The 19,532-nt window shown below is 34.2% G+C and overlaps 1 protein-coding gene across 1 annotated transcript in view; it reads left to right on the top strand.

Annotated features, from left to right (window-relative positions):
- LOC133629900 (asc-type amino acid transporter 1-like) overlaps positions 1–19,532 on the top strand; it is a 56,981-nt gene that overhangs the window by 29,344 nt on the left and 8,105 nt on the right. The window contains exons 3-7 of the mRNA XM_062020997.1: positions 382–533; positions 10,419–10,544; positions 14,119–14,272; positions 14,353–14,476; positions 17,051–17,154. Of these exons, the coding sequence (XP_061876981.1) occupies positions 382–533; positions 10,419–10,544; positions 14,119–14,272; positions 14,353–14,476; positions 17,051–17,154 (660 nt within the window). The remainder of the gene's footprint in view (positions 1–381; positions 534–10,418; positions 10,545–14,118; positions 14,273–14,352; positions 14,477–17,050; positions 17,155–19,532) is intronic.

The raw sequence follows: 19,532 nt of genomic DNA, 5'->3' as shown, positions 1-19,532 counted from the left end.
TATTTCACCATCTACGCTCCGTAATATCATCAAAAGGTTCGGAGAATCTGGAGAAATCAGTGCACGTAAGCCATGATATTATGAACCTTCCATCTCTCAGGGGGTACGTCATCAAAAAGCGACGTCAGTGTGTAAAGGATATCGCCACATGGGCTCAGGAACACTTCAGAAAACCCCTGTCAGTAACCACAGTCGGTCGCTACATCTGTAAGTGCAAGTTAAAACTCTACGATGCAAAGCCAAAGCCATTTATCAACAACACCCAGAAATGCCGCCTGCTTGGCTGGGCCCCGAGCTCATCTAAGATGGACTGATGCAAAAGTGTGTTGGAATCATGATAATAATCCTTGGTGACCTTGTGGACTGTTGTTGTTGTTGCAGCTTCCTGTTGCTGTGGAGCGCCGTGCTCATCATGTACCCCACCACCCTGGCCGTCATCGCCCTCACCTTCGCCAACTACGTGCTGCAGCCCGCCTTCCATAACTGTCTGCCCCCCTACGCCGCCACCCGACTGCTGGCCACCATCTGCGTGTGTGAGTCCCACACCGTGTAATGTGTCATATATAAATGTAATATGTCATGTAATAAAACAGTAATATGTAATAAAACAGTCATATGTAATGTAACAGTAATATGTCATGTAATAAAACAGTAATATGTAATAAAATAGTCATATGTAATGTAATAAACAATATGTAATACAACAGTAATATGTCATGTAATACAACAGTAATATGTCATGTAATAAAACAGTAATATGTAATAAAATAGTCATATGTATTGTAATAAACAATCATATGTAATACAACAGTAACATGTAATGTAACAGTAATATGTAATGACATTTAACAGTAATATGTAATGTAATAGTAATATGTAATATAACTGTAACATGTAATATAACAGTAATATAATAAATATGTAATGTAATACAACAGTAATATGTAATATGCAATGTAATATAACAGCAACATGTAATAAAACAGTAATATGTAATATATATCAGTAATATGTAATACAACAGTAATATGTCATGTAATAAAACAGTAATATGTCATGTAATAAAACAGTAATATGTCATGTAATAAAACAGTAATATGTAATGTAATAAAACAATAATATGCAATGTATTAAAACAGTAATATGAAATGTAGTAAAACAACAATATGTAATAAAATAGTAATATGTAATGTAATAAACAATAATATGTAATGAAACAGTAATATGTAATGTAACAATAATATGTAATAAAACAGTAATATGTAATAAAACAGTAATATGTAATAACAGTAATATGTAATGTAATAAAACAGTAATATGTAATGTAATAAAACAGTAATATGTAATGTAATAAAACAGTAATATGCAATGTATTAAAACAGTAATATGTAATGTAATAAAACAGTAATATGTATTGTAATAAAACAGTAATATGTAACGTAATAAAACAGTAATATGCAATGTATTAAAACAGTAATATGTAATGTAATAAAACAGTAATATGCAATGTATTAAAACAGTAATATGTAATGTAATAAAACAACAATATGTAATAAAATAGTAATATGTAATGTAATAAACAATAATATGTAATGAAACAGTAATATGTAATGTAACAATAATATGTAATGAAACAGTAATATGTAATAAAACAGTAATATGTAATAACAGTAATATGTAATGTAATAAAACAGTAATATGCAATGTAATAAAACAGTAATATGTAATGTAATAAAACAGTAATATGTGATGTAATAAAACAGTAATATATCATGTAATAAAACAGTAATATGCAATGTATTAAAACAGTAATATGTAATGTAATAAAACAGTAATATGCAATGTATTAAAACAGTAATATGTAATGTAATAAAACAACAATATGTAATAAAATAGTAATATGTAATGTAATAAAACAGTAATATGAAATGTAATAAAACAGTAATATGTAATGTAATAAAACAGTAATATGTAATGTAATAAAACGGTAATATGTAATGTAATAAAATAGTAATATGTAATGTAATAAAACAGTAATATGAAATGTAATAAAACAGTAATATGTAGTGTACTAAAACATTACTAAGTGTCTTTATGAACAGCAAACATGGTGAATTTACTGAGGAATTTGTGAAACTGAAACAGTACAAAAACAATGCCATTGTAAGTCAATAAGTTAATAATACTAACACAGACACTTGTAAACATGTTAGCATATTAGCTAATGCCAACAGCGCTAGTTTGATTACATTACGATAGCACGTAAAAATGTGCATGAAAACACTCCTCCGGACATCACACGTGGGACGCTTTAGTAAGTAAGAATTGTTTTAGTTGTATTGTAAAAAAAAACGGCGCGATGATTGAAGAATCCATACGAGTAAAAACGCTATGGACGGCCAGAAGACAACACGACACTTCCACTTCCGGTTCAAAGCGCTTAACAGAAGGAAGGTCCATAAAACAAACAATAACACAACACTCTGTTTGAATGTTCGGGCTGTAGAAAAGGCCGTTGTAAAAAAGTAGCGCTATATTGATATCATTGATCAATATACCGTATATCCCCATCACGCTTGAGGCGAGACACAGAGACAGGAAGTAAGCTCAGTCTCGCCTTGCAGAAACTATTTTTGGTGGCATCGAGTCACAACCTGAGCCTCGTTAAGCCGCAGGTCTGGACCACGTGGCGTGTTGTGTCGGGGTAACTCTGCTAACTTTGTGTGACCCTTAAAATTCGACTCGGTTTTACGCCGGCATCTTTATTTTGGAAATAAAGATGTGTTGAAACACCAACGCTAGCTAGCATGAAGTAGCTGCTGCTGCAGGTTGCATTTGACGCTGGAAACCGGCGATTAATCAATGCCGGACAGGCCTCTTGTCACTGTAAGCCTTCAAAGAGTCGTCGCCGTGGAAACGGACGGGGGTCTCCTCCACAGGAAGTCATTCTTAGTGAAGTGGCAGGAGGAGTTCCCCGAGTGACTCGGCTCAGTTAGTATTCTGCAGCCGAGGTGGCCCTCAATGGCGGATTTACCTGCGCTGTCACGCCGGCTCCGCCCCCTGTCAGCGCCGACACACGGCTCCGCCCCCTGGCAGCGCCGACACACGGCTCCGCCCCCTGGCAGCGCCGACACACGGTGGTCGCACAGAAGTCAGCCGGGTGGCAGAGTGGGCTGCCATGCCAAACATTCCCACTGGAAGCTAGTTGGTCCACTTTGAGCAGAGAGAGGAAGGAGATGGATGTGACACAACAGCCTGGGAGTCCTGCGGTGTGTTTACTTGTGTGTGATATCATGTGCGATACAAGCAGTCCTGCGGTGTGTTTACTTGTGTGTGATATCATGTGCGATACAAGCAGTCCTGCAGGGTGTTTACTTGTGTGTGATAGCATGTGCGATACAAGCAGTCCTGCAGGGTGTTTACTTGTGTGTGATAGCATGTGCGATACAAGCAGTCCTGCGGCGTGTTTACTTGTGTGTGATATCATGTGCGATACAAGCAGTCCTGCAGCTTGCTTACTTGTGTTTAATATCATGTGCGATATAAGCAGTCCTGTAGCATGTTTACTTGTGTGTGATATCATGTGGGATACAAGCAGTCCTGCAGTGTGTTTACTTGTGTGTGATATCATGTGTGATACAAGCAGTCCTGCAGCATGTTTACTTGTGTGTGATATCATGTGCGATACAAGCAGTCCTGCAGCGTGTTTATTTGTGTGTGATATCATGTGTGATACAAGCAGTCCTGCAGTGTGTTTACTTGTGTGTGATATCATGTGTGATACAAGCAGTCTTACAGCGTGTTTACTTGTGTGTGACATCATGTGCGATACAAGCAGTCCTGCAGCTGGTTTACTTGTGTTTGATATCATGTGCGATACAAGCAGTCCTGCAGCATGTTTACCTGTGTTTAATATCATGTGCGATACAAGCAGTCCTGCGGTGTGTTTACTTGTGTGTGATATCATATGCGATAAAGGCAGCCATGCTGTCTTTGTGTGTGATATCATGTGCAATACAAGCAGTCTTGCAGAGTATTTATTTGTGTGTGAAATAATGGGTGATACAAGCAGTCCTGCAGCGTGTTTACTTGTGTGTGATATCACATGTGATTTAAGCAGTCATGCAGAGTATTTACTTGTGTGTGATATCATGTGCGATGCAAGCCATTCTGTGGCCTGTTTACTTGTGTGTGATATCATGTGCGATACAAGCAGTCCTGCAGTGTGTTTACTTGTGTTTGATATCATATGCGATATAAGCAGCCATGCAGTCTTTGTGTGTGATATCATGTGCAATATAAGCAGTCACGCAGAGTATTTATTTGTGTGTGAAATAATGGGTGATACAAGCAGTCCTGCATCGTGTTTACTTGTGTGTGACATCATGTGCGATACAAGCAGTCCTGCAGCGTGTTTACTTGTGTGTGATATCATGTGCGATGCAAGCCGTTCTGCGGCCTGTTTACTTGTGTGTGATATCATGTGCGATACAAGCAGTCCTGCAGTGTATTTACTTGTGTTTGATATCATATGCGATATAAGCAGCCATGCAGTCTTTGTGTGTGATATCATGTGCAATATAAGCAGTCACGCAGAGTATTTATTTGTGTGTGAAATAATGGGTGATACAAGCAGTCCTGCATCGTGTTTACTTGTGTGTGACATCATGTGCGATACAAGCAGTCCTGCAGCGTGTTTACTTGTGTGTGATATCATGTGCGATGCAAGCCGTTCTGCGGCCTGTTTACTTGTGTGTGATATCATGTGCGATACAAGCAGTCCTGCAGTGTGTTTACTTGTGTTTGATATCATATGCGATATAAGCAGCCATGCAGTCTTTGTGTGTGATATCATGTGCAATATAAGCAGTCACGCAGAGTATTTATTTGTGTGTGAAATAATGGGTGATACAAGCAGTCCTGCAGCGTGTTTACTTGTGTGTGATATCATGTGCGATACAACCAGTCCTTCGGCGTGTTTACTTGTGTTTAATATCATGTGCGATACAAGCAGTCCTGCAATGTGTTTACTTGTGTGTGTGATATCATGTGCGATACAAGCAGTCCTGCACCGCGTTTACTTGTGTTTAATATCATGTGCGATACGGGCAGTCCTGCAATGTGTATACTTGTGTGTGTGATATCACGTGCGATACAAGCAGTCCTGCACTGTGTTTACTTGTGTTTAATATCATGTGCGATACGGGCAGTCCTGCAATGTGTTTACTTGTGTGTGTGATATCATGTGCGATACAACCAGTCCTGCGGCGTGTTTACTTGTGTTTAATATCATGTGCGATACAAGCAGTCCTGCAATGTGTTTACTTGTGTGTGTGATATCAGGTGCAATACAAGCAGTCCTGCACCGCGTTTACTTGTGTTTAATATCACGTGCGATACGGGCAGTCCTGCAATGCGTATACTTGTGTGTGTGATATCACGTGCGATACAAGCAGTCCTGCACTGTGTTTACTTGTGTTTAATATCATGTGCGATACGGGCAGTCCTGCAATTTGTTTACTTGTGTGTGTGATATCATGTGCGATACAAGCAGTCTTGCAGCGTGTTTACTTGTGTGTGATATCATGTGCGATACAAGCAGTCTTGCACCGCGTTTACTTGTTTTTAATATCATGTGCGATACAAGCAGTCCTGCAATGTGTTTACTTGTGTGTGTGATATCACGTGCGATGCAAGCAGTCCTGCACCGCGTTTACTTGTGTTTAATATCATGTGCGATACGGGCAGTCCTGCAGAGTGTTTACTTCCGTGCGATATCATTTCAGAGTAAGATTTTTGTCGGCCATATTGGGTCAGATTGCTGGATCAGCAAAGTTCTTGCTTCCACAGCAAACAAGGCGTGCGTATCAAATATCAAGTAAGAGATCATGTATATAAGTATCGCACAAAAACAACGGGTGTTGTTGCAATGAAACTTGCATACGCAGCGTCCACTCAGCAGTTTGTGAGGATGTTATATCCTGAGTTGTGTGTTTCCTCTGCTGGTCTGCTTTGTGCGCTTTCAGACGAAACAGGAAGTAGAAGCAATCAAAGATCATACATGTTAAGAGGAAACAGGAAGTAGAGGCAATCAAAGATCATGCGTGTTTCACAATAAAATATAGTTTCAGCTCACTCCACAAAGCTACACTTCTGTGTTTTGTCACTCTAAAGCTGATAACACACGTGTGCATGAAATATTGCCCAACCTCAGGCAGTTGAAATATGACGCAATATACACGAAGGTGAAAGAGTGAACTTACCTTAGTTCTTCATGAGGCCTGCAGAGGATGTGAGTGATGCAACTTCCTGTGGACCATGTGACACGTTGTGGAGCGGTAACAGGACGGAGTGAAACCCCTAATGTGAAGAAGCAAATATGTCCAAACGCATTAAATATTATATTTCATGTTAAAAGTACTTTATTGATCCCTGGGGGAAATTCAGCACCACAGTTTGCTCACAATAGACAATAAATACTTAGGTATTTTTACATGTGAATAATATAAACACAGTCTATTATACAGCATTACTCACATGTGAATAACATAAATACAGTCTATTATACAGCATTATTCTCATGTGAATAACATAAATACAGTCTATTATACAGCATTATTCACATGTGAATAACGTAAATACAGTCTATTATACAGCATTATTCACATGTGAATAACATAAATACAGTCTATTATACAGCATTATTCACATGTGAATAACATAAATACAGTCTATTATACAACATTATTCACATGTGAATAACGTAAATACAGTCTATTATACAGCATTATTCACATGTGAATAACATAAATACAGTCTATTATACAGCATTATTCACATGTGAATAACATAAATACAGTCTATTATACAGCATTATTCACATGTGAATAACATAAATATAGTCTATTATACAGCATTACTCACATGTGAATAACATAAATACAGTCTATTATACAAGATTATTCACATGTGAATAACATAAATACAGTCTATTATACAGCATTATTCACATGTGAATTACATAAATACAGTCTATTATACAGCATTATTCTCGTGTGAATAAAATAAATACAGTCTATTATACAGCATTATTCACATGTGAATAACATAAATACAGTCTATTATACAGCATTATTCACATGTGAATAACGAATACAGTCTATTATACAGCATTATTCACATGTGAATAACATAAATACAGTCTATTATACAGCATTATTCACATGGGAATATTATAAATACAGTCTATTATACAGCATTATTCATATGTGAATAACATAAATACAGTCTATTATACAACATTATTCACATGTGAATAACATAAATACAGTCTATTATACAGCATTATTCACATGTGAATAACATAAATACAGTCTATTATACAGCATTATTCACATGTGAATAACATAAATACAGTCTATTATACAACATTATTCACATGTGAATAACGTAAATACAGTCTATTATACAGCATTATTCACATGTGAATAACGAATACAGTCTATTATACAGCATTATTCACATGTGAATAACATAAATACAGTCTATTATACAGCATTATTCACATGGGAATATTATAAATACAGTCTATTATACAGCATTATTCATATGTGAATAACATAAATACAGTCTATTATACAACATTATTCACATGTGAATAACATAAATACAGTCTATTATACAGCATTATTCACATGTGAATAACATAAATACAGTCTATTATACAGCATTATTCACATGTGAATAACATAAATACAGTCTATTATACAGCATTATTCACATGTGAATTACATAAATACAGTCTATTATACAGCATTATTCTCGTGTGAATAAAATAAATACAGTCTATTATACAGCATTATTCACATGTGAATAACATAAATACAGTCTATTATACAGCATTATTCACATGTGAATAACGAATACAGTCTATTATACAGCATTATTCACATGTGAATAACATAAATACAGTCTATTATACAGCATTATTCACATGGGAATATTATAAATACAGTCTATTATACAGCATTATTCATATGTGAATAACATAAATACAGTCTATTATACAACATTATTCACATGTGAATAACATAAATACAGTCTATTATACAGCATTATTCACATGTGAATAACATAAATACAGTCTATTATACAGCATTATTCACATGTGAATAACATAAATACAGTCTATTATACAACATTATTCACATGTGAATAACGTAAATACAGTCTATTATACAGCATTATTCACATGTGAATAACATAAATACAGTCTATTATACAACATTATTCACATGTGAATAACGTAAATACAGTCTATTATACAGCATTATTCACATGTGAATAACGTAAATACAGTCTATTATACAGCATTATTCACATGTGAATAACATAAATACAGTCTATTATACAGCATTATTCACATGTGAATAATATAAATAGTCTATTATACAGCATTATTCACATGTGAATAACATAAATACAGTCTATTATACAGCATTATTCACATGTGAATAACATAAATACAGTCTATTATACAGCATTATTCACATGTGAATAACATAAATACAGTCTATTATACAGCATTATTCACATGTGAATAACATAAATACAGTCTATTATACAGCATTATTCACATGTGAATAACATAAATAGTCTATTATACAGCATTATTCACATGTGAATAACATAAATACAGTCTATTATACAGCATTATTCACATGTGAATTACATAAATACAGTCTATTATACAGCATTATTCACATGTGAATAACATAAATACAGTCTATTATACAGCATTTTTCACATGTGAATAACATAAATACAGTCTATTATACAGCATTATTCACATGTGAATAACATAAATACAGTCTATTATACAGCATTATTCACATGTGAATAACATAAATACAGTATTATACAGCATTATTCACATGTGAATAACATAAATACAGTCTATTATACAGCATTATTCACATGTGAATAACATTAATACAGTCTATTATACAGCATTATTCACATGTGAATAACATAAATACAGTCTATTATACAGCATTATTCACATGTGAATAACATAAATACAGTTTATTATACAGCATTATTCACATGTGAATAACATAAATACAGTCTATTATACAGCATTATTCACATGTATTCATAAATTTAAAAAAACACTCTAAAACATCTACAAATTAAAACTGAAGAAGATAAAAACATATTTGAACACTAAAATACTATTATTATGGCTCTTAAAAAAAGCCACAACAATATTTAATATTTCTTCTGAAGAAATCAGGAAGTGACGTCATGTAAACAGGAAGTGATGCACCCAAATCCCCTGTTTTATTTACCATTTAAAAAAAACACTCTAAAACATTTACAATTTAAAACTGAAGATGATGAAAAAAATATTTGAACACTCAAATACGAATAATATGGCTCTTAAGAAGCCATAGCAATATTTTATAATTATTCTGCTAATTAAAGTACATTGTGGGTCAATCTATTATTATTTTTTGTCAATAAACTTAGTCAAAATATTTCAGTCCGTGGATAAGTACTTTTTGATCACATTCAACAATATTGTGATAACAATGATAACTGTGATCATTTTGCTGTGATAAAGGGACAAGCGGTAGAACAAGGATGGATGGATGACATTTTACTTTGTATTGTTACATTTTTTTTACTCTAAAACATCTACAAATTAAAACTAAAGAAGAGAACAAATATTTGAACACTTAAATACGAACACTTAAGAAGCCATAGCAATATTTAATCATTCTTCTGCTAATTAAGGTACATTGTGTGTCAATCTATTTAAAAAATAAATAAATAAACTTAGTCAAAATATTCATGTTATTATATAAAATTATATTGTTAGAAATAAAAAGGAAAATGTGGCTTATCAACGCACATCTTTTGCCGGTTTTGATGCTACGATAAACGTTATGTTGTATTTTATTTGTTATTATATCGTACATGTATTGTGTGCTTTTTTTTCTTTTTCTCTCTTTTTCTTTTCGTTTTCTTTGGAAATTGTAATTTTACTGCCTTTTTGACATCATAGCCAGGGAGGGAACTACACATGAAAACTATCCTTCTGGCTAATTCTGGCTTTTTTTTTAACTATGTGTAGTCATGTCTTTTATGAAATGGCATTGTTCCCTTTGAAATAAACTAATCTTAATCTGAACATCACCAATAGGAAGTAATACTGATCTTCTTCATGTGTGTGTGTGTGTGTGTGTGTGTGTGTGTGTGTGTGTGTGTGTGTGTGTGTGTGTGTGTGTGTGTGTGTGTGTGTGTGTGTGTGTGTGTGTGTGTGTGTGTGTGTGTGTGTGTGTTGTGTGTGTGTGTGTGTGTGTGTGTGTGTGTGTGTGTGTGTATGTGTGTGTGTGTGTGTGTGTGTGTGTCAGTGTTCTTAACCTGGGTGAACTGCTCCAGTGTGCGCTGGGCCACAAGGATCCAGGACGTGTTCACTGTGGGAAAGCTGCTCGCCCTGGGTCTCATCATCGTGGTTGGACTGGTTCAAATCGGCCGAGGTAAACACACACACACACACACACACTCACACACACACACACACACACACACACACTCACACACACACACACACACACACACACACACACACACACACACACACACACACACACACACACACACACACACACACACACACGCACCTATATTCTTGTATTTGTTACCTTCTTGAGACCTGAGAAAAATGCCTCCCTCTTTAGGACCAGCCTTTCTAGATATATAAAGAAGTGTATTTACAACATGAATAATATATACATACTATGCACATATAAAAAAGCTTGTTGTGAAAAATGAGTTGGAATTTCATGAGAAAAACTTTTGCACTTTGGCCGTATTATAATAAAAGTCGTCATTTTACTCAACGCAAGTCCAAATTTTACAAGAAAAACTGAACATGTGTGCAATATTATGATAAAAGTTGGAATTTTACTCAATAAATTTCGCAATTTTACAAGAAAAGCTTAACATTTTGGCAATTTTATGAAAAGAGTCGTAGTTTTACTCGACAAAAATCACAATTTTATAAGAGAACTTTCAAATGTTGGCAACATTATAATGATAATCGGAATTTTACTTGGCAAAATTGTGACAAAAGTCATCATTTTACTCAAAAAAATTCAGTATTTTACGAGAACAGCTATAAAAAAGTCCTAATTTTATACGACAAATGTTTGCATTAAAAAGTAATAATTTTACATGAAAATATTGCAATATTACAGAAACAGAAAGAATATGAGAAATTGTTCCCAATTTAAAAGAAAAAAGTTAACAAACTGTGAGAAAAAGTCTGCTTTTAGTTAATTTTTTAAATTCTTTGTTTGTAATTGTTTTTTAAACCTTCATTATTTACTTCGTTATTACAGTTTGTCATATAAAAAAAGTAATAATTTTACATTAAAAAAAGTAATAATTTTACGAGAAAATATTGCAATATTACAGAAACAGAAAGAATGTGAGAAATTGTTCCAAAATTTTATTTAAAAAAAGTTGACACATTGTGAGAAAAAGACTTCTTTAATTATTTATTTATTTTTGTTGAATTTTTTTGTATGTAATTGGTTTTTAATCTTCATTATTTTACTTTGACATTACAGTATGTCTCTATGTACATATTTATTTCTATTTTTTAGGGATGTCCGATAATGGCTTTTTGCCGATATCCGATATTCCGATATTTTACAACTCTTTAATTACCGATACCGATATCAACCGATACCGATATCAACCGATATATGCAGTCGTGGAATTAACACATTATTATGCCTAATTTAGACAACCAGGTATGGTGAAGATAAGGTAATTTTTTTAAAAATTAGTAAAATAAGATAAATAAATTAAAAACATTTTCTTGAATAAAAAAGAAAGTACAACAATATAAAAACAGTTACATAGAAACTAGTAATGAATGAAAATGAGTAAAATGAAGTGTTAAAGGTTAGTACTATTAGTGGAGCAGCAGCACGCACAATCATGTGTGCTTACGGACTGTATCCCTTGCAGACTGTATTGATATATATTGATATATAATGTCGGAACCAGAATATTAATAACAGAAAGAAACAACCCTTTTGTGTGGGTTGGTGCACTAATTTTAAGTGTATCTTGTGTTTTTTATGTTGATTTAATAAAAAAAAAAATAAAACAATTAAAAAAAAATTAAAAAAAAACAAAAAAAAAACGATACCGATAATAAAAAAACCGATACCGATAATTTCCGATATTACATTTTAACGCATATATCTGCCGATATTATCGGACATCTCTAGTATTTTTGTATTCATTTTGGCCAAAGGGGGCGCACTTCAATTTCTTACACACACTTGTTGTTTCATATGTTGACCAGCAGGGGTGCAAATGAGACATTGTCTATTAGATGCAATGTTATTGGGACCACGATTTATGTCATCACTTGTTCACACCTCCTCATATGGAGGATACTTTTCCTTCTTCGTGTCTCAGGAAGGGTAGAAATACAAGCACACACACACACACACACACGTTCTTGTATTTGTTACCTTCTTGAGACCTCTGGTAAATGCCTCCCTCTTTAGGACCAGCCTTTCTAGATATATAAAGAAGTGTATTTACAACATGAATAATATATACATACAATGCACATATAAAAAAGCTTGTTGTGAAAAATGAGTTGGAATTTCACAAGAAAAACTTTTGAATTATGGCAGTATTATAATAAAAGTCGTCATTTTACTCAACGCAAGTCTAAATTTTACAAGAAAAACTGAACATTTGTGCAATATTATGATAAAAGTTGGAATTTTACTCAATAACTTTCGCAATTTTACAAAAAAAGCTTAACATTTTGGCAATTTTATGAAAAGAGTCGTAGTTTTACTTCGACAAAAGTCACAATTTTATAAGAGAACTTTTAAATGTTGGCAACATTATAATGATAATCGGAATTTTACTTGGCAAAATTGTGACAAAAGTCATCATTTTACTCAAAAAAATTCAGTATTTTACGAGAACAGCTATAAAAAGTCCTAATTTTATACGACAAATGTTTGCATTAAAAAGTACTAATTTTACATTAAAAAAGTAATAATTTTACAAGAAAATATTGCAATATTACAGAAACAGAAAGAATATGAGAAATTGTTCCCAATTTTATAAGAAAATAGTTGACATACTGTGAGAAAAAGTCTGCTTTTAGTTAATTTTTTAATTTTTTGTTTGTAATTGTTTTTTTTAAACCTTCATTATTTACTTCGTTATTACAGTATGTCTCTTTAAACATATATTTTTTATTAATTTTGGCCAAAGGGGGCGCATTTAATTTTACTCGACAAAAGTCACAATTTTATAAGAGAACTTTCAAATGTTGGCAACATTATAATAATAATCGGAATTTTTACTTGGCAAAATTGTGACAAAAGTCATCATTTTACACAAAAAAATTCAATATTTTACGAGAACAGCGATAAAAAGTCCTAATTTTATATGAAAAATGTTTGTCATATAAAATAAGTAATAATTTTCCATTAAAAAAGTAATAATTTTACATAAAAAAAGTAATAATTTTACGAGAAAATATTGCAATGTTACAGAAACAATACGAGAAATTGTTCCCAATTTTATAAGAAAAAAGTCGACACATTGTGAGAAAAAGACTGCTTTAATTATCTATTTATTTTTGTTGAATTTTTTTGTATGTAATTGGTTTTTAATCTTCATTATAAATAATGAAAAAATAAAAATAAACAAAAAAAACAACCTTTGATATTACAGTATGTCTCTATATACATATTTATTTGTATTTTTTTAAATTAATTTTGGCCAAAGGGGGCGCATTTCAATTTCTTACACACACTTGTTATTTCATATGTTGACCAGCAGGGGTGCAAATGAGACATTGACTATTAGATGCAATGTTATTGGGACCACGATTTATGTCATCACTTGTTCACACCTCCTCATATGGAGGATACTTTTCCTTCTTCGTGTCTCAGGAAGGGTAGAAATACAAGAACACACACACACACACACACACACACACACACACACACACACACACACACACATGGTTACCTCATGGTCTTTCCTCCCTGTTTCCAGGCTACTATGACGCTCTGGTCCCCAGCGCGGCCTTCGAGTTCCGCCAGGACCCGTCCGTGGGTCAGATCGCGCTGGCCTTCCTGCAGGCCTCCTTCGCTTACAGCGGCTGGAACTTCCTCAACTACGTGACGGAGGAAATCGTGAATCCGCGCACGTATGTCGTCATGTGTGGTTTTTTTGTTCCCCCGCGTGGCCTAGAACGTTGACCAAAGTCTTGGGTGTTGGTGCGACCAGGAACCTGCCGCGGGCCATCTACATCTCCATCCCCTTGGTGACGCTGGTCTACACCATGACCAACATCGCCTACTTCTCCTCCATGACCCCGGAAGAGCTGCTGGCGTCCAACGCCGTGGCGGTGGTAAGCAGATGGGTCACATGACTAATTGGAGGCACCAGGCGTACAGTAAGAGTCATGAGGGTTGTCAGCACGAGTTCCAAGGAGGTCACTTCACTTCCCAAATGCGGTCATGTGACGCCTGAATGACGACTTCTGTTCCAGGTCATTTCAGTTACAGATCAATTGATATCGGGGCTTTTTCAGGGCCGATACAGATACCGACTATTAGTAGTCAAGTAGGCTGATAACTGATATTAATTTGCAGTAAAAGTTATCAAACATGAATATTATATGTCAGTAAACATCTGCCAACTTTTTGACTTGGCGGCCTCATTGGGCTAAAACAATGATACATATATACAGTATGTGTACATATATAATTAATATAATGGATATATCATTATTATAATTAGTTATTAAGAGTATGTGAAAGTTGAACTCCTATCTTGTTTACTTCCATGAGGACCTCCTTCAAGTTTTGTAATCAATCAGAAATATTTGTGTTGGTTGCAGGGTTTTTTTTCGCGCCATGACTAGGGAAGGTTGTTTGGATTGGGACATATAAGTGAATGCTGTGCTGGTGGCAGTCCATATCACTATATTTGGTCATCAACCTGTTTTACACATGTTTGCCACGAATCAGATTGTTGGATATTGTTAGATATTTGAAAAAGAAAAAAAAAGAAGGCGGGTCAGATTAGGATTAGATTAGATTAATTATTATTAAACTCCTGACGTCTCGCGGTTTAAACTGAAGACGTAGTTCGTAGTACGATTTTATACCACTTTATGGATTTAATACATTGTAAGGTTTCCTGGGGAAATACGGCGAACATTTAAATAAAAAAAATTCTGGGATTTTATATATATATATATATGTATATATATATATATATATATATATATATATATATATATATATATATATATATATATATATATATATATATATATATATATATATATATATATATATATACATACATACATACATACATACATATAGATGTATGTATATATATATATATATATATATATATATATATATATACATACATACATACATACATACATACATATAGATGTATGTATATATCCATCCATCCATTTTCTACCACTTGTCCCTTTTTGGGGTCGCGGGGTATATATATATATATATATATATATATATATATATATATATATATATATATATATATATATATATATATATATATATATATATATATATATATATATATATATATATATACAGTCATACATACTTACATATATTATATATGATGTATACATATATATTATATATATAATAGTATATAAATATTATTTATATACTATTATATATATATATACATACATATATATACAGTCATACATACATATATTATATATGATGTATACATATATATTATATATATAATAGTATATAAATATATATAAATATTATTTATATACTATTATATATAATAGTATATATTATATACTATTATATATATATATATATATATATATATATATATATATATATATATACATACATATATATATACAGTCATACATACATACATTATATATGATGTATACATATATATTGTATATATAATAGTATATAAATATATATAAATATTATTTATATACTATTATATATAATAGTATATATTATATACTATTATATATATGTATATATATATATATATATATACATACATATATATATACAGTCATACATACATATATTATATATGATGCATATATATATTATATATAATATATATATAATAGTATATAAATAATATGTATATATGTATATATATATATATAAATATATATTATTTATATACTATTATATATAATAGTATATATATACTATTATATATAATAGTATATATTATATATATACAGTATATATATATATATATATATATATATATATATATATATATATATATATATATATATATATATATATATATATATAATCAATCAACATAGATAGAACTAAATATCATTTAGAGATTTAAGCATTGAATTAAAAACATTTTTACAAATAATATCTGACTTATTTTTTTACATTTTTATGGCTGAGACCCTGCCGGGTCCTTAAGATCAAACTTAAGGGAAACCCTAAAATGTATTAAAGGACAGTGTTTTATTTTCCTATAATTCAACACAGTGTTGCTGTTCAAACTGTGTGTGATGTTACAGTGGCCAAAAATATGAACTATGCTTGATAAACAAAACCTCGACCTTGTTTTAGTGATTTCAACGCCAGTCATTATGGTGGTACTCGGAGAGTCCGTTTTTTTTCTGAGGTGGTACTTGCTGAAAAACAAACTACATTTTTTAAGATGTGTAGCAAAGCCTGCTCGTCTTTCTATCTGTTATTAACCAAGCTCTTTTTTGGGGGGAGTTTTGGTAGGGGTGGGGTCATAGGTTCTATCATATCCGCAAGGAAGAAAAGGAACAAACCTTGCTCGGAGGTATTTTGTGCAGCGTGCCACGCCCTCTTGGCTCCGCCTGGGAAAGTCGAAAGACAAAACCTTTGAAGTGAGTCAAGTCGCTGTCACGTAAAAATGCGCCCGTTGTGATCCGCAGACCTTTGGAGAGAAGCTGCTGGGGATGTTCTCCTGGATGATGCCCATCTCCGTAGCTCTGTCCACCTTTGGCGGAATCAACGGATACCTGTTCACCTCGTCCAGGTGAGACCATGTCAGGTCCAAACACTCATGACATCTATTAAACAAGGCAAGAGGCAATAAATTAAACAGGGACAGAATTCAATTTGGACTCAATTGAGGAGAAACGTGTCGACCTGTAACCTCGTACAGTGTCAGCCACGCTCTGGCAAAAGATTGCACTCCTCCCTCTTTATTTCACTTTCTCCGACCACATGACCACAGCTGCTTCCAAAGGACAAAGGTCGCAAACAGTTCACAGAAAAGGTTGCAAACAGTTCTCAGAAAAGGTCGTAAACGAGTTCAAAAAGAGGTTCGCAAAACAGTTCAAAAAGACGTTCGTAAAACAGTAGAAAAAGGAGGTTCAAAAAGAGGTCGTCTGGAAATTGGGCAGATCCTGTCTTAATAATAATACCTGGGATTTATATAGCGCTTTTCTAAGTACCCAAAGTCGCTTTACATGTTTTTCTGAACCCATCAATCATTCACACCTGGTGGTGGTAAGCTACTTTCGTAGCCACAGCTGCCCTGGGGTAGACTGACGGAAGCGTGGCTGCAATTTACGCCTACGGCCCCTCCGACCACCACCTATCATTCATTTCACCGGTGTGAGCGGTACCGGGGCAAAGGGTGACGTGTCCTGCCCAAGGACACAACAGCAGCGTTTTTTAGATGGTAAGAGACAGGGAGCGAACCTGCAACCCTCAGGTTTCTGGCACGGTTGCTCTGCCCACTACGCCACGCCGCCCCTAAACTACCCACTATGCCACGCCGCCCACTGTCTTCTCTCCGCTTTGAAGTCCTTGGGTTACAACAAAAACTTTCTGTTGATTACCATACATGAAAGAAAACAGAACACCTTCATTTTGCTTCCCCCCCTACACGGTGGAGTTTTACGAGCCTTCTTCTTGGTAGGTTCCAAAGACAGCTTTTGCTTCTCACCGGGCCCCTTAAATGTAAAAGACGTTCGTAAAACAGTTGAAAAAGGAGGTTCAAAAAGAGGTCGTCTGGAAATCGGGCAGATCCTGCCTTCTCTCCGCTTTGAAGTCCTTGGGTTAGAACAATATATTTCTGTTGATTACCATACATGAAAGAAAACAGGAACACCTTCATCTTGCTTACCTCCTACACAGTGGAGTTTTATGAGCTTTACTCTTGGTAGGTTCCAAAGACAGCTTTTGCTTCTCACCGGGCCCCTTAAATGTAAAAGACGTTCCTAAAACAGTTGAAAAAGGAGGTTCAAAAAGAGGTCGTCTGGAAATTGGGCAGATCCTGCCTTCTCTCCGCTTTGAAGTCCTTGGGTTACAACAAAAACTTTCTGTTGATTACCATACATGAAAGAAAACAGAACACCTTCATTTTGCTTCCCCCCCTACACGGTGGAGTTTTACGAGCCTTCTTCTTGGTAGGTTCCAAAGACAGCTTTTGCTTCTCACCAGGCCCCTTAAATGTAAAAGACGTTCCTAAAACAGTTGAAAAAGGAGGTCGTCTGGAAATCGGGCAGATCCCGCCTTCTCTCCGCTTTGAAGTCCTTGGGTTAGAACAATATCTTTCTGTTGATTACCATACATGAAAGAAAATAGAACACCTTCATCTTGCTTACCCCCCTACACTGGAGTTTTACGAGCCTTACTCTTGGTAGGTTCCATAGACACCTTTTGCTTCTCACCAGGCCCCTTAAATGTAAAAGACGTTCGTAAAACAGTTGAAAAAGGAGGTTCAAAAAGAGGTCGTCTGGAAATCGGGCAGATCCTGCCTTCTCTCCGCTTTGAAGTCCTTGGGTTAAAACAATATCTTTCTGTTGATTACCATACATGAAAGAAAATAGAACACCTTCATCTTGCTTACCCCCCTACTCAGTGGAGTTTTACGAGCCTTACTCTTGGTAGGTTTTAAAGACACCTTTTGCTTCTCACCAGGCCCCTTAAATGTCAAAGACGTTCGTAAAACAGTTGAAAAAGGAGGTTCAAAAAGAGGTCGTCTGGAAATTGGGCAGATCCTGCCTTCTCTCCGCTTTGAAGTCCTTGGGTTAGAACAATATCTTTCTGTTGATTACCATACATGAAAGAAAACAGAACACCTTCATTTTGCTTCCCCCCTTACACGGTGGAGTTTTACGAGCCTTCTTCTTGGTAGGTTCCAAAGACAGCTTTTGCTTCTCACCGGGCCCCTTAAATGTAAAATACGTTCCTAAAACAGTTGAAAAAGGAGGTTCAAAAAGAGGTCGTCTGGAAATCGGGCAGATCCTGCCTTCTCTCCGCTTTGAAGTCCTTGGGTTAAAACAATATCTTTCTGTTGATTACCATACATGAAAGAAAATAGAACACCTTCATCTTGCTTACCCCCCTACTCAGTGGAGTTTTACGAGCTTACTCTTGGCAGGTTTTAAAGACACCTTTTGC

This window comes from Entelurus aequoreus, linkage group LG02 (assembly GCF_033978785.1).
Source record: "Entelurus aequoreus isolate RoL-2023_Sb linkage group LG02, RoL_Eaeq_v1.1, whole genome shotgun sequence".
Lineage (NCBI taxonomy): Eukaryota > Metazoa > Chordata > Actinopteri > Syngnathiformes > Syngnathidae > Entelurus > Entelurus aequoreus.
This window is presented reverse-complemented; position numbering and strand designations above follow the sequence as displayed.